The sequence below is a fragment of the Xyrauchen texanus genome, chromosome 8 (assembly GCF_025860055.1).
Source record: "Xyrauchen texanus isolate HMW12.3.18 chromosome 8, RBS_HiC_50CHRs, whole genome shotgun sequence".
NCBI lineage: Eukaryota > Metazoa > Chordata > Actinopteri > Cypriniformes > Catostomidae > Xyrauchen > Xyrauchen texanus.
The window spans coordinates 19,525,683-19,542,636 of NC_068283.1; the positions used below are offsets into that span (position 1 = coordinate 19,525,683).

The following is a 16,954-nucleotide window of genomic DNA, read 5'->3' on the forward strand; positions in this document are numbered from 1 at the left end:
AGATGTTGTGTCCTCCCTACCACGTCGCTGAGCCAAGCCACTGTAGTGGCCGGACCATTTCCGGCTCCTCAGAAAAATCCTGAATGAACTTGACATATTTCATTGCCTTTATACCCATATGTCCGGGGGCGGGGTATGCAAATACTGTCTGCCAACTTCTCATTGGCCTTTTTTCATAGATCAGAGGAATATTCGGCACTCAAGAGAGACCCCTAGTGTCGCTTCTCCGACACAACGTCTCATTCCCTCATCAGGGAATGGAGGTTACATCCATAACCTAGACGTTTATTGTTATTTTTACCAGTTGGAATTTGTGCTGCACAGCTTTACTAATCAATGCTGGCAAGTGACCATGGTATAAGTGGGTGTGGCAGGGCGGAGGGGGGGGGGGCGGGTCGTGATCCTACACACCCGGTCCCGTATTAGGCTAATTATGCCTCCACCCTGCCACAATGGGATAATCTACAGCTATGTGTGCGTTAAAGCTTTTTGGGCTCTCTGTTAAATGACAGTCAAATAAATGACTGTTATATAAAAACTCAAAACAATAATTCAATAATGATCAGGATGAAATATACTTTATTAAACATGAAAATAACATACAGAAGCAAGCCATTTAACAATTACAATAATAAATAGTTACCTTGCTAAACAAATGAATATGTTCATTACTGTGCTATGAAATCTGTAAAATTATAAACAACTTGAGATGCGCATATATTCACCTTGTACCTATAGAGGGGTTTAGATGCAATTTTAAATTGTCCACTGTTAAATGGAATGTGACTTGTGCATTTCTGTGACTGAGGTAAAAGTAAATAAGAAAACACACACACACACCTAGGGAATCTTGAAACTACAGCAATGTTATAAAATACTCAGAAGTCATACATTTTTTGTAAACATGTTACAGTAACTTCACTGAAAAATGGAGCCTATTAAACACAACACATGAGTAATAATCCATTCATTAAAGCATGATACCTAATATAAACTTCAACAGCTGGCTACAAATGAGAGGGCCTGATCTGGCTGACGGCTGTTTCTGTGGTGAACTGAATGAACGTCCAAACGGAAATCTATGGATGGACAGCTGGCCAAATTATGGCAAGGTCAAGAGCATTCCAAAGATGGCCACAGAGTGGTCTGTACTTGCTTCAAAAGCGAGTTTGGTGGGGATATTACAGAAATTACCCATGTTGCAGTGCAAATACAGTTAAAAACTAACTAACTGTAAAAAGTAATTTACACACACACACACACACACACACACACACACACACACACACACACACACACACACACACAATCAGCAAAGAATCAGTGAACAGAAATAAGAACAAAAAAGATCTTCAAAATAAAAGCTATAAATTATCTTTTAAAATCAAAGACAGACTAGAAGTAGTAAATCAAAATAAACAAAAAATAAAACAAAGATTAACACAAAACATTACACTAAGCTTGAAGAATATTTCATATTCGGAAATAAATCGAATAGACCAAGCAAATGCTTTGAAGTTTTATGATTAGGGCATGTTTATAATGATAAAGATTAAATTAAAAACATATATTGTTTGTCTGAACGTTCACAGTCACATAGTTAATCAAAAGACTACAACACAAAAGACCCAACTGATTTCAGTCTTGATAAATTGTGAGCTCTAGAATCGAGAACAAGAGGACAGTGGTAAAACAGAAGGAAGACATTTGTGAGACACTGGTGGAGGCTGAAGTAACTTTCTGAGGGAAAGAACCCACCACAGATCTCAGGAATGACGCATAGCTGGAGGTTTTAGTGAAGGACTGGATGTCTTGAGCACGAACAGACCTGCTCACTGCAGTGCTGTTACTGGAGCTTGTATTTGTGCTGCTGTTTGTAGTGCTGATCTGTATTGTCAGAACAGCAGCATGGATCCATGACAGACCCTGCTTACACATCAGTGCACCCCCTTGATTACCCTGAGAGAGAGAGAGAGAGAGAGAGAGAGAGAGAGAGAGAGAGAGAGAGAGAGAGAGAGAGAGAGAGAGATCTCTTTATTGAATGTTCTAACTTTACTTTTCAAGGCAGATGTACTGTAAAACTTTACAATAATATTATAGCAGTTCTTGGTACATCAAGAAAAATAAGTTTTGCCTGGTACTGACTCTCCATGAAATGTATATTTACAAATGTAAACATTTCTTCTTCACAGAAGCCTTAGTTTTATGGTGTTTAGCCGTTCTTTGTAGTGCTTTTATAGCAAAAAAAATGCAACCTCTTGTTTAATTAACCAGAATTAACTTGCCTCCTGCAAGTTCAGGGAACTTGTACAAATACTGTTGTTTGAGAATGAGTTCCCACAATTCACGATAGTGGTTTGAAATTCCTGAAGAGTTTGATTAGCTGTAAAAGAAGAAGAACAAACACAAAAAGTAGGTGTGAAATCAAAGATTAAAGGCTCTATTTTTGTGCCAGTGCTATGTGCAGTGCTAAGTACAATGTGTGCTGTGTCTGAATGGAGTGAATAAACGCTTACCTTTCCCTGGCGACAAACCTTCTGGCATCCCTTTACCTCCCCATCTCTTCCTCTTTTCTAAGAGCTCCTGACTTATAGCTATCCTACACTAGTCCCGGGGGGAGAGCGTTAAATTGGTATTCAAGTTGAATCTCATCCTTGAGCCCCTTCTTTGTGGACAGCGAGCCACATACGTTCACTTTCATTACTCAAAGTTTATATGGGCAGGCGACCTTGTGAATTTGTTTGAGAGCGCTAATACTAAGTGCAATCTTCTTGTCAGCGCAAAGTGCGAGTGCCAAGTGGCCATGGGTGGGAGTGTTTGCACCATTTGTGGGTGCATGCTTGAAAAACGTTTTTTTTTTTTTTAATAACACAATTTGCTATTTTTTTTCTAATAATTAGTTTACTGCACTAAGATATCAGTGAGCCACATCTATTCTCAGCATGAAGGCTAAACTTAGTTCCTGCATTTGCAGAATTAGTATTCCACCAGCAGATGCTATCAAATATCTAGAAACTCTCTGACAATGACTGTTACAATAATACAAGCCATAACATGTGTCAGTAGATCAATATGATTAATTATACTTACATTCTGTTATTTTAACACAGCCTACATCCAATTAGTCCTAAAGAATAGCACATTTACTATGCACTTAAGGAGTGTGTCACTGTCATTTAGGTTTGCCTGACATTCAACAAGGACATGGTTAGTGTGCAAAAGAATGTAAGACAAAATTATCCATATTTATTTTCTAATGCACTAAATATTGCACATTTACTTTTCCAAATTCTTATGAATGTGCTGATAGATATGTTAGATCAATGTTACTTGACAGGGAATGGAATATATAATTGGATGCATGAGGGTGCAATAACCAGAGAGTGATTTACCACTGACCAAATGCGTTCACGCATTGCGCATGCTATTTCACCAACCCACTAACACCTAAGATTTAGCTCATGCTTGCATGAACACTGACTTGGCACTGCACTTAGGATGAAGCAGTCTTACAATATGGCCCTCTTTCTCTAATAAACGAATCATTCTAAAAGCACTCACAATTATGGACACACATGAAAGCACACACTTACCTCCTCCTGCTCCTGAGCCCCAGCCTGCCACCCAACATGGAGAATTAGCACTGAAGGTACTATCTTCCAGGTCCACGCATATGGGTTGAATGAAATCGGAGAGTTTTGGTGCACTGGCCAACTGCAAGACTGCAATGTTGTCACCTGTAGAATTGCTGATTGTGATGTTCGCTACTTTTACAGAGACCTCATTTGGGTTGATGCCGTTCTGGAACAGACGGCCAAGGATCACGGTCCAATCGGAGGCATTGGCAGATCTAGATAAGATGGTGCTCAGATAAATCGTTTTAATTTTTAATGAGTCTGCAGACATCTTTTTTGGTACTTAAGTGCCATTACCTTGAAAAGCAGCTAGAAGAGCTCATGACAAACTGTTCAGCAACCATCGCTCCTCCACAAATGTGACTACCGTTAAGTTGCAGACTGGCCATCCATGGCCATACACCTGTAGATGCCAGAGAGTTGTTTCCTCCCACACTGGGATTCAGTTTAGCCCTTCCACACACTACAGCTAAAGAGGTAGAGAGAGAGAGAGAACGAAGAGTGATTTTCCTAATTTGGTGCTTCTAGGTCTTATTGTGTTTACTGATATGCTTGTTTCACTTGAATTTTTGTGAGGAGCTTAATAGATGAAGTGACAACCATCAGTACCTTATTTACATATTATCCACTATAGCTATAACTTATAGTAACTTACGTGCAGCGGTTGTAGTTGCAGGTGCAGCAGTTGATGTAATGGCAGGCAAACCACTACAGCTGACACTGAGATCACCATCAGTACCATTGGAGATGAATTTGATGAAGCCTGGCTGGTTATTTGGCTGGTTGATCTGTTGGGTGATCCAGGTCTGGTACTGAGAGACTCTGGCATAGACACCTGGAAACTTTGGTAAAGCACATCCTTCACCAAAGCTCACAACCCCAGACTGGATCCAGACTGAGCCCTGTTTGCTGACCAAAGGTCCACCAGAATCACCCTGTAGAACACAGAATAGGTTTCATTCTCATATTACAAACATTTTCTACAAAGTAATTTTTTCTTGTTTTCCAGTAAAAATACATAGGATATCTTGTTTTCAGAAAATCTATTAAAATTGAGTAAGGTTTATGCTTAAAAGAAGAAACATTGTAATGGGAAAGGAAAAACAAACTTGAATTCCCTCTAAATTAAGTTTCTTACCCCATTGGCAAACTGTCTTTTCTTCTTTTAAACATTAACCTAACCACAATTCTCTGATAACACGGTTTAATATCTTATGTCATTTTGATTGTCAAGTAAGTGTATCTTGTATTTAGATATTTTACTGGATAACAAGACAAAAATCACTGTAAAATTTGCTTAATCAGATAAAAGTGCTTCATGTGGTAACATTTAAATTCAGAGCCATTTCTACCTATAAGCGGTATAATCAGCAAAGCAAGGTCGGGTTTATATATATATATATATATATATGTATGTATGTATATATATATATATATATATATATATATATATATACACACACATACACAACCGGTCAAAAGTTTTGAAACACTTCACTGAAATATTTCTCCTGATCTTAAAAATCTTTTGATCTGAAGGCATATGCTTAAATGTTTTAAATTAGTTTTGTAGACAAAAATATAATTGTGCCATAATATTGATTTATTTAATTATAAAACAAAAATTGTATTTAACAAAATATATATTTTTTTTTAATTGATAACTTGGACCAAATAATTAAGAAAACCAGCCAATAAGTGCCCAACATAGAGGGAGACTCCTTCATTACCATTTAAATTGCATTCCAAGAAGTTGGTTGAGAAAATGTCAAGAGTACATGTCTGCAAAATCTAGACAAAGGGTGACTACTTTGACAATGCTAAAATATAACACAGTTTTGATTTATTTTTGATTTTGTTTAGACTCACAACACAATTCCTATAGTTCCATTTATGTTATTCCATAGTTTTTATGACTTAAGTATTATTCTAAAATGTGAAAAAAAAAATATATATATATATAATAAAGAATGAGTGTTTCAAAACTTTTTAACGGTAGTGTATATATACTAAAATTAACACTTAGGCAGCTGTTATGGCTCAATCGGACAGATGTATGGGGCCCTCCTTGTGGTATGAGAGAGAAGGGAGAATCTAACTGCAAGAAGAGAGTTAGTTAGATGTGAAAGGTATGCTCAATGATTGTTCATCATCATGAAGTACACCTAAACAGGAGAGGAAAAAGGAAAAAAGGAAGAGGATGAGAAACACAGCCAGACCACTTGTAAGAAATGAAATGTAAGCCAGTTACCTGGCTAGATGGTCTTTATATTGTTGTTTTTTGTTATTTATAGTAATTTATTGTTCATTTGTATAGCTATTTATGGTTATTTTTTGTGAAGTTTATATATTAACATTTCAAGTTAATATATTAAAACGTGTTTTTATTGTGGTGTCATAATTGGGTGGGCCTGGATCCAGGAGAGGGGGGCCTCCAAGTTGGATTTTGCCCAGGGCCTCCATATGCTCAGAATTTGCCCTGTCTACATCAACTGGTTAAATTCAATTCCAAAATGTTCTTTAATCTAACAAAATTTACTTGAAAAATTAGGTTACACCAACAAAATATTTTTTTTTTATAGGTTAGATTAAAAATAAATAGATCCTGGAGGTAATGACTGCAGGTGACCACTTTTTTTAGTTATACTGATTAAGAATTTTTTATTTTCAGTGCGTATAATTATTGACAACATGCCTTCCATTTAAAATGCATGTATTACATGTGTTCCACCACTGTAATTGGAGTGAACTCAAATGATGTCTTCCGTATAACTTTTTAAAGCTGAACGAGAGTAAAACTGAAATCATCCTGTTTCGCTTGAATAACAACAGTACATGCAATTTTGACCTAGACTCTTTCTCACCGTATAGGACAGTGTGTGCTAGGAACTTGGGTATTTAATTTGACAGCAACCTTGAATTTGATAAGCAGATAAGTGCTGCGATAAAATCATGTTTTTATCATCTTCGTTTGTTAACTAAGGTTAAGCCATTCTTGTCATTAAGCAAGTTTGAAACATTGTTCCATGCTTTTTTTACTTCTCGCCTGGATTACTGTAACTCACCCCTCATTCATCCATTTCATACCTTCAACTTGTTCAAAATGCAAATTTGAGCACATCAATCCGGTTTTGGATTTTGTTGCACTGGTGTCCTGTTAAATTTAGAATTGATTTTTAAATTGTATTGTTTTGTATTGAAATCTCTCCATAACCAGGTGCCACAGTACTTATACAACTTGCTGCACCTGTACACTTCATTGAGATCTCTTAGATCTGGTGAATCAGAATTGCTTTGTGTTCCCAAACTTAAGAGCAGTGGTGATCGTGCCTTTGCTGTTGCTAAGCTATGGAACAGTCTTCCGGCACATATTAGAACTGCCTCAACTATCTCGGCTTTTAAAACGTAACTTAATTTTCCTTGGCTTTTAACATTCCTTGACCTTTTTTGTTTTCATCATTGTAAGTTTATTGTTTATTTTTATGTCCTGATTGTTCTCTTTTTATATATTGTGCAGTACTTTGGTCAACCTCTGTTGTTTTTAAATGTGATATATAAATAAGCATTGATTGACTGATTGATTGAGTGAATAATGAGAAGATTACATTCTTGTCATTGCATGGTTAAAATGCCAAGTACTCTTCATATATCTACTGAATAATACTGACTGTGATTTACTGTATACGCAAGCAGCTGCATCTGTTAGGAAATATCTAGATGTCGTTTTACACTTTATTATGGATGTTGTGAACCACTTATTGCAAACTTACAGTACATGACAAAACATGTCTTTGTTGTCTTTATTATAACAGAGGTACAAACATCCACAGATTCAGATGTGACATAGTGTGCAGATGTTACTTTAGGCAGAAATGTATTACTAGACCTGACCCTTAAACATACTTCAACTGGGATAAATAGATTGATTCAGTCATAATAAATTATAATTCTAGCATGAATAAAACCACTTTGCTACCACACAATGCACTTTTTTTACCTGACATAAAATTTTTTTTTAACAGTGCACAGTGTCAAGAATGTTTTCTAAACAAGGGTGAATATAGTAAATGCGTAAATCAAAACTGACCCTTGCATTTACATACATTGAATAAATGTTAATAAACCATAGCAATAATCTCAATTTCTGCTTAAAGAACAAATAACTGGAGTCATTGACTATGTGCTGACAAAGGTTTCAAAGGTCTGAGCTTTTTTAAAACAGCATTTTGAGTGCTATTCACTAGATTTGACATGGCTAAATTCAGCTTTTGAGTGCAATTACCTGACAGGAGTCTTTCCCCCCTTCGATTAGTCCAGCACAGATCATGTTGTCTGTGATTGTTTGGATTCCATTAAGGCACTTGCATTGCCTGTTTCCAACAATAGGCACTTGCACTTCCTGTAGAGTTGCCGGTGAAGGCAGGGAAACTGAGAAACACATAAAAAAATGACATTTGTGTCAGCTACTGCAATTGTACATTATGTTGGGTGACTCCATTCAGTGTTAGTGCATTCGATTAAACTCTTACCACCGGTTTGAATATTTCCCCATCCAGTGACCCAGCTCGCAGTGCGGTTGAAGAATGTACTGTCAGCAGCTGCCAGGCAGACTGGTCTAATGTAGTCAGTAAATGTCACAGGTGAAGACAGATGCAGGAGAGTGACATCATTGTCATAAGAGCTGGAACTGTAGTTTGGATGTTTAATGATTTGAGAGACCGTTCTGGAGATCTCGTTTGTATTTGTTCCTGACTGTGTTTGTCGCCCCAGGTACACAGTCAGGCCGCTAGTTGAAGTACTGAAATTTGGTGAGAGAAAAAGTGTTAACCATCAGCACGTTAATTGAGTGAAAGACAACATTTTATCTCTGCAGGGGTTGGTCTATGATCAACTGATGTTTTTGCGGTTACCTTTGAAAGCAGTGAGCTGCTGTCAGAACCCATTCATTGTTGATGAGTGATCCACCACAGAAATGTCCATTGGTGTTGTGAAGACTGACTTGCCATGGCCACACACCAACAGGAGCATCCTGTCCTCCTACTATCCTTGTATTAAGAGGGGCTATGCCACAATCTGTTATGGAGAAAAGAATGAAAGTATGTTTTAGACAATCAACCAGTCATACAGCAGCAAGAGTTTTATCCTTGTATTAAGAGGGGCTATGCCACAATAAAAGGAAAGTAAAGTGAAAATAAATATAAGTATTTTTTTCAACAAACAACCAATAGCAACAGCTTGGTTTAGGAATTACTAATTCAAATTATGTGGTGAAAAACTGTATACCTGCCAGTTGTGCGGCACACCCTAGAAAACAGGAAAAAAAGTTCAGATCCCAACAATTTTAGAAAAGGGAACAAATACTGTAAATCCAATATTAGCATTGCTCCATAAAATAAGTACTTCTGCTATTCAAATTAATAATTTTTTCTTAAATAACCTTTATATATGATCACTATTGTATGATTCATATTAGGCCTAATCAATTTTTACAGGCTTACCTCTCATGAAGAGAGTGACACTCAACACAGTACTAAGTATGCGGAACAACATCATCATCTTTGACAATTCTTAAACTGGATCCTGCATGCTCTTAAATATATCTGTTACCAGAGGAGGTGTGTCTTTAGCCAATGTGATGGCTTCTGCTTGAATAAGGGAGTGGGAGTGTTTACCTGGGAATTATTATGATAAACCAAATTCAGACCAAAAAGATTTTTGTTCCCTGTATGTCACAATGCTGGTGTATAGTCTTTCTACTGCCTCCAAAGTATGCCCTTTCGATCACCACGAAACCTACTTTTAGTAAAAAAGTAAAAAGTATACAAATTGATATGCAGTCATTGGATAGATCTTTGCACAGATATGATTGATAAGATTTATGGTTATCATTTTGATACTAGGGCCAACACACTAGGGCGAGGTGAACACCAGGGCCCCTGAGGTCCTCTGCAAACACAAAGCCAGTTTAACATCAGGTTCACGTACATCTTAAGCCTTGATGGGAAGTTACAATATAAAAGTAATGTCAATGAAAATGCATGTCCTCTTATCATTTGGTTAAGGAAGTAAAAAAATCTAAAACCTGTTTTTTACATTCTCATGCTGTCGCGACACATTGCAAACACATTGTTTAACATTTTGATCATCATGACACTAGGAGGAAAACTACTTTGACACACATTATATTGTTGCATTATACTGTTTGCATTAGACTGTTTACCTTTTACCATTTATAACTAAATGTATTTTAAAATGGCCCATCTAATTATGGTTTCTATGGCTACAGTCATAATTCATCTTGAAACAACATGTTTACATGTTTACAACATGTTTACTGTTAGTAAACATGCTGACTGTGTGAAGACATCCATAATGAGATTTTATACGTATTTTTATAAGTATTAGCACTCTTGGAATGCTGCATGATCAACCAAATTAGTGGACAGAAACTAACTGAAGTATAAATGTAAATATTGAACATCTGATTACATTTGTAGTGTGTGACCAAAGGCCATTCAGGATAATGATCGTGATAACGAACGTGCTTATTGTAGGCGCTTTAGGTGGTGGACAGGGGTCAGCATGGGCCTGTCGTTTTGAAGATGCTCTGACCTAGTCGTCTTGCCGTCACAATTTGGGCCCTTGTCAAAGTCGCTCAGATCCTTACGCTTGCCCATTTTTCCTGCTCCCAACACATGAAAATAAAGAATTGACTGTTCACTTGCTGCCTAATATATTCCACCCCTTGACAAGTGCTACTGTAACAAGATAATAAATGAATGTGGCAGGGCGGAGGGCGGGGCCAGGTCGTGATCCTACACACCTGGTCCCGTATTAGGCTAATTAAGCCACCGTGAGGGATAAAGGTCGACTGCAGGTGATCATGCGGGAGAGAGAGATCGTTAACAGTGGCTTAATTAGCCTAATACGGGACCGGGTGTGTAGGATCACGACCCGGCCCCGCCCTCCGCCCTGCCACAATGTTATTCCCTTCACTTGTCAATGGTTTTAATGTTGTGGCTGATCAGTGTACATCTGAAGGCGTCTGTAACAGAGAGGTTTGTGCATAGTCAGTAGTGTGGTCAGGTAGTATGCCATATGAAACCGGAGACACTGAGCATGCATTAGCGGTGCCAGTGGGGCTAGCATAACCTTAGCCACTGGGTTGCCGCATGTGGCCAGATGTAAGGTTATCACATACGGTACTGGGAACACTGAATACACTTTAACGGTGCCAGGGGAATCTAGTGCAGCCTTAGCCACTGGGTTGTTGCATATGGTTGTATGGTAAACTATGTCATATAGAACCAGGGGCACTGAGCACATATTAACTTTTCAGTTGGAATAGCACAGCCTTAGTCACCGGGTTAGTTTGTATGTTTGCACAGGAGGTTATACAGAATGCCGCATGTTGGGTATGGTATAGTAGTACAGTATGTGTAGCAGATGTCAGCATGGCAGAAGCATTGGGACATAGTGTAGGATTTCTTCGGGAGGGGAGTCAATTAACTTGTCTGCAATTTAGGACCTGTAAAGGAAAATGTCTTGATGGGAAGGCAAGAATGAGAGGCAATGGAAATGATCCAGAGTCTAGCTGTGGGAGGTGGCAGGATGTCCCTGACCGCTGCCCCATCCCCAGGAGATTTTCCGGTATTGATGAGGCAAAGCATCTGTGATTGATGGCTCCCTGCTGATGACCCAGCTGCTGGACTGAAGGCACTGGTGGATGTGTGGCAGGCAATAACGCCCAGCAGGTTTTGACAGATACCAGTGCATCTGATTTTGTTCCAAAATAGGGAAAAAGAGAGTGACAGAGAAACACCACAACTGTATGTACTGTATGACTTGAACCCTTTAAAGGAATAGTTCACCAAAAAAAAAAAAGAAATTTCTCTCATAATTTACTAACCCTCAAGTCATTCCATGTGTGTATGACTGTCTTTCTTTTGCAGGATTTTAGAAGAATATCTCAGCTCTGAAGGACCAAACTGAGAGCTTCAGAAGACATGGGTTAAACCAGGAGTTTTAAGGATTACTTTTATGCTGCTTTTACATGCTTTTGGTGTTTAAACGTTTTTGACACCATTCACTTGCACTGCATGAACCTACATTTAAAAAAATATTCTTCTAAAAATCTTTGTATTCTGCAGAAGAATGTCATAAACATTTTGGATGGCATGTGGGTGAGTAAATGATGAGATAATTTTATGTGAACTATTCCTTTAGCAGTAGCAACCCAGACGTTAAAGGGATAGTTCTGTTATTAATTACTCACCCTAACATCGAAAGTCATATGGGTTTGGTACAACATGAGGGTTTTCGTGTCAGTTATTACTTTGGTGTTATATTTTTTTTTTTTATGTAACTTTTTAAAAGGAAGTTCTGTACAGTAATTTGCTGAGAAGAGAAAGTGCTTAAAATAACATATGAGTGAGAAATGCTCATAACAGGCATTCCAAATGTTTTCAGCCAGTTGAAAATTTCATGCTTTGATATGGTTTTCCCATTGACAGCATTAAATTAATATGCAGAGGTGGGTAAAGCAGCCATAAACTGTATTCAAGTAAAATTACAATTTCTTTAAAAAAAAAAAAAATACTCAAGTAGAAGTAAAAGACCATTGGAATTTTAGTTTATATTTTTTCTTCCTTGTTCCTGTTCCTTGTTTGTCTTGTGATTTCCTTGTCATGTGACTCTTTTGTTTTATCATGTTTATTTGCTCTGTCGTTTCATTGATTTATGTTGATGAGTCTTGTTCTTGTTATCTTGTCATCAGTTCTGTTCTTTCATTGGTTTTTATGTTATTAGTTCTGGTCTTTCATTGATTGTCATGTTATCATTTTTGCCCATGTTCATGTATATAAACCGTCTTTTTTGCCTTTGTTTTTGGTCAGGAATTGTTTTGTGTTAATGGTCTTTGTTTTCCAGTCTAGCACATTGTCATAGTTGAGTTTCAAGTCCAGTCCAGTCCAGTTGAGCCCAGTCAAGTTCTTGTTCATTGTTACATTTCACCTTTTGAATATGTCATGTCTTGGATTGCATGTCATGTCCATCCCAGAGCCAGCACCAGAAATCACTGACGCTACGTCTGCCTCGTTATGTCGTGCTGCCACATTATCCTTAGTCATGCCATGTTGCCATATCTGTCTCTTCATGCTATGCCGCCTTGACCACTTTGTCCCCGGTCACCTTGACCGCTGTGTCCACAATCAGCAACAATCATGCCAATAAAATATTGACTCTGAATGAAGAGAATTTTAAATTGAGGTTGAATCACAAAGAACCCAACTACAAATTACTAAGATTTTATGTTTTATTTAATTTTTTTCTCCCTATCATTCCTTACCTCATTACCTACATTCAAGTTTTCAATGTGGTCTACTAATTGCCACAAGTTATATACTACTGAACTCTGTTTTAAATTTAGATCAGTACTACCGGCAATCCGGTTGTGTCTGACCTTTCTTTGACACAACTGTAAACCTATAGAAACTTTTGAAAAATGGAGAGCATTCTTTGGCTATGGTGAAATGTGCACACATACCAGTAAGTACATAGTAAACTGGTTCATCCTGCCAGACTCTTGTTCTCAAACAATACAGTACATCACAAAACATCACAAAACATTTTAAGGTCATTGAAAATGCATGCCGTGCCAGTATTTCTTTGAAATCATGTTATTAAAATAACATTGTCTGTCATTATTTTTGTGTGCCAGTAATTTGGTGACAATACACTGTAAGAAATGACTGTTAGATATGAAAAAGGATAACATTATATTTAGTTAGGTTTATTTTTAAAACAAGATTAAATATATGCCAATTAAACAATGTTCTGTCTTTCAAGATACAGTCCAGTCTATGGAAATCAAGACAAGCATATTGATATGATCATTTTCAGTTTAAATTGGTTGCCATGTAGGTTGGAGGTGACCACTTTTTTTTCTTATTCACATCATTTTAACAGAAAATCAAAAAGCATTGTTTAATCTCACCCTTAAATCATATTCTGAATATTGGCCGTTAGCATGTTGGCCAGTGAGAAAACACTCCAAATGATTCAGCTGCACACATGTCAGCTTTCTGAGTACCATTACATCAGATTGAACCGCAAACCTATTCAGACTGTTTTGCTATCACATGTTACAAATTCATTGTGGAAAAAAAGTCTAAAATGAGTGATTCATTTGTGATTCTGATAAGTTTAGATCTGATTCAAAACTGGCGACAGTAAATGTAGCGATGTAGCTTTTGTCAACACTATGTGGCTGCGTAATCCAAAATATACAGTAGCAGCTCATGTAGAGTGCAGACTAATTAATTCAAATTGAGACCTTGCAGTTTGATAATCGCACAAGGTAATGTGATGATTGTTCAGCCCTGGTTCCATCCATAACTCAAGCACTTTCTAGAATTATGTATATTTTCACTGACTTTCCAGTCCTTGAATTTATGCATCTGAAAGGGGAATGCATTAAAGACTTTCAGAGTCTTTAGAAGACAAAATTGTCACACGAGTTCACATGAGCACTTGTCATTACTCTAAAATGCATTCAGTAAATTCCCCAGCACTTAACCTCATCACACACCAACACATGAAACTTGTTAATTGCCAAAGAATATTGCTGGTGTTTTTGAAGTTCTGATTAATGCTCTTTTTATGATTGTGCAAATAATTTAATATTTTCAAAGATGTTGTGTATTGTTTATCATCTACAACAAATATTTAAAAGAAAAAGTAGCCTCTCTAATAGTTCCTTCCTGCCTGCCTACCTACCTACCTATCTTGCTACCTACCTGTCTACCAAAGTACCATAAAGTATTTGGACACTTTGGGATGTTACTCTTTGCATTAGAAACACAATGTTAGACCAAGTAGCATATGCAAACAAGTAATGCTAAATTGTTTTCTCAGAACTATGTGAAAAAGTTTAACTTTTCTGGGCCATTCCCCAAATTACTTAGCTGGTTTTAAAATAATTTTAGTGGAAGTATTAAGTCAGTTCCCCTCAATTTCACATGGGTTTCCTAGCAGAATAACCATAGGTGTAGTTAATCTCATTAACTATGAACATGTCCTCAGGACATTAAACTGGCAAGACTCAAACCCTAAACTCCCCATAAGCCAATGAAGGTCTTTATTAAGTTCACACGTGCGGTTTGTGGAAAAACTACAGCAGGTTAAGACATTTTCCAATCAAAAGAGTATCAAAACACGTTGTAGTCTACATGAAAGTAACATTACCTAGGCGCACCATGTAAATACAGTGCAGAGGTATATGAATATGGTAATCATAAAGCGAAGTACCACAATATTATTTGAATAACCTTGAAGTACCATGTAAACACAATAGTATATGAATATGATAACCATATCAAAGTACCATGGTAGTACTATGCAATCTTTAATATACTTTGAAGCACCATGTAAATACAAAATTATACATAAATATGGTAGTTGTATATCAAAGTAGGCTACCATGGTATTACTGCGGAGACCACACCTGCCCAGACTGGGGGAGGTAAAGAGTGGTGAAATACATCACATGGGCTTTTAGGTCACATGTGGAGAATGGCGCAGTGCTAAATCCTACCTCATTGGGAGGGAGGAGTTGCTACAAACACGGTGACCAGGGGTCTGTGAGGACTGCCCAAGGGAGATGCGGGTCCACTTGCAAGGGGACCGTACGGTGGAGTCCACGTGGGAGCCCTTCCTGTGGAGCACCTATTCCAGTACAGGGTAAATTGAGTACCCGCATTGGTCTTGGTCGGCGAATTCCTCCGCTGAATTTGCGGACCAGAGGGCTAGGGAGTCATCCAGTGAGACGAGTTCGTGGGATCTCGTGGGTTAAAGGCGCACTGTATTACCTCAGTGGAGGGGAAGGGCGCTATGTGCAAGCGGTCCACCTGGTCAGTTTGTCAGCGTGTACCGAGTTCTACCACCTCTGACCTGAGAAAACACGGGACAAAACTGACTCAACCCTGAGATTTTAAAATCTCGCAAAGGTATTGGGTGCTGCCCAACCCGCTGCTCTGCATATGTCTGCTAGGGAGATGCCCCTGGCCAGTGCCCATGAGGCGGCAACACTTCTTGTTGAATGTGCTCGGACCCGCGAAGGAGGGGGGGGGTCTTACAGCTTGGGTGCGATAGGCCAATGGAATGGTGTCCACTACCCAGTGGGAAAGCCTCTGTTTGGAGACAGCGTTTCCTTTCCGCTGTCCACCAAAGCAGACAAAGAGCTGCTCAGAACATCTAAAACTCTGCGTGCGGTCCAAGTAGATACGCAAAGCACGTACCGGACACAGCAACGAAGGGGATGGGCCTGCCTCCTCCCGGGGCAGCGCTTGCAGGATTATTACCTGGTCCCTGAAGAGAGTGGTGGGAACCTTGGGCACGTAGCCCAGTCGTGGTTTTAGGATCACGTGAGTGTCTGCCAGACCGAACTCCAAGCAGGTGTCGCTGACAGAGAACGCTTGCAGGTCCCCGACCCTTTTGATGGAAGCGAGCGCGATCAGGAGGGCCGTCTTAAAGGAGAGGAGTCCGCCTGATTCTAGCAGCTCGAAGGGGGGTCTCTGAAGGCCCGAGAGGACCACTGAGAGATCCCAGGAGGGGAACAGGCTCGGCCGGGAGAGTTTCAACCTCCGGGCGCCTCTTAGGAACCTGATAACTAAGTCGTGCTTACCCAAAGACTTGTCGTCTACTGTGTCATGGTGGGCAGCGATAGCAGCTACATACACCTTCAAAGTGGAGGGGGACAGCCTCCCCTCCAACCTCTCCTGCAGGAATGAAAGCACTGACCTAACTGCGCACCTCTATGGGTCTTCAGCCCAGGAAGAACACCAATTTGCGAACAAGCACCTCTTCAGGGCGTAAAGTTGCCTGGTAGAAGGGGCTCTGGCTTGGTTGATCACGTCTACGACAGCAGGTGGTAGTTCAGCTAGATCTTCCGCATCCTGTCCAGGGGCCAGACGTGGAGGTTCCAGAGGTCTGGGTGCAGATACCAGAGCGTGCCCCGCCCCTGAGAAAGAAGGTCCTTCCTCAGGGGGATTTTCCAGGGAGGGGCTGTCGCGAGAAGTACGAGATCCGAGAATGAAGTCCAAGTGGGCAAATAGGGAGTCACTAGAATGACTTGTTGCCCGTCCTTCCTGACCTTGCACATTACCTGTGCAAGCAGGCTCACTGGGCGAAATGTGTACTTGCGCAACCCCGCGGGCGAGCTGTGTGCCAGTGCGTCTGCCCCGAGGGGAGCCTCCGTTGTGGCACACCAGACTTGAGTCGCTGCTGGCTCCAAAGGAAGAGATGACGGGCGTGCTGTGACA

General features: G+C 39.3%; 1 protein-coding gene across 1 annotated transcript; it reads right to left on the reverse strand.

The window, feature by feature from the left end:
* Positions 1–567: 567 nt before the first annotated feature.
* Positions 568–9,189, reverse strand: LOC127647318 (polyserase-2-like). The gene is made up of 10 exons (XM_052131482.1): positions 9,134–9,189; positions 8,919–8,939; positions 8,546–8,708; positions 8,165–8,433; positions 7,918–8,063; positions 4,291–4,570; positions 3,933–4,104; positions 3,594–3,850; positions 2,286–2,383; positions 568–1,959 (listed from the first exon to the last, which is right to left on the reverse strand). The coding sequence occupies exons 1-10, from the start codon at positions 9,186–9,188 to the stop codon at positions 1,639–1,641; spliced, it is 1,782 nt and encodes a 593-aa protein (XP_051987442.1). The 5' UTR covers position 9,189; the 3' UTR covers positions 568–1,638.
* Positions 9,190–16,954: the final 7,765 nt, after the last annotated feature.

Bases quoted from the DNA above. Each gene is read 5' to 3' on its own strand.
- LOC127647318 (XM_052131482.1), bottom strand. From the start codon at position 9,188: ATGATGTTGTTCCGCATACTTAGTACTGTGTTGAGTGTCACTCTCTTC. The intron at 8,434-8,545 runs GTAACCGCAAAA...ACCAAATTTCAG, and splicing joins GCAGCTCACTGCTTTCAAAG to TACTTCAACTAGCGGCCTGA. The intron at 1,960-2,285 runs GCAAGTTAATTC...TCTCTCTCTCAG, and splicing joins GTTCCCTGAACTTGCAGGAG to GGTAATCAAGGGGGTGCACT.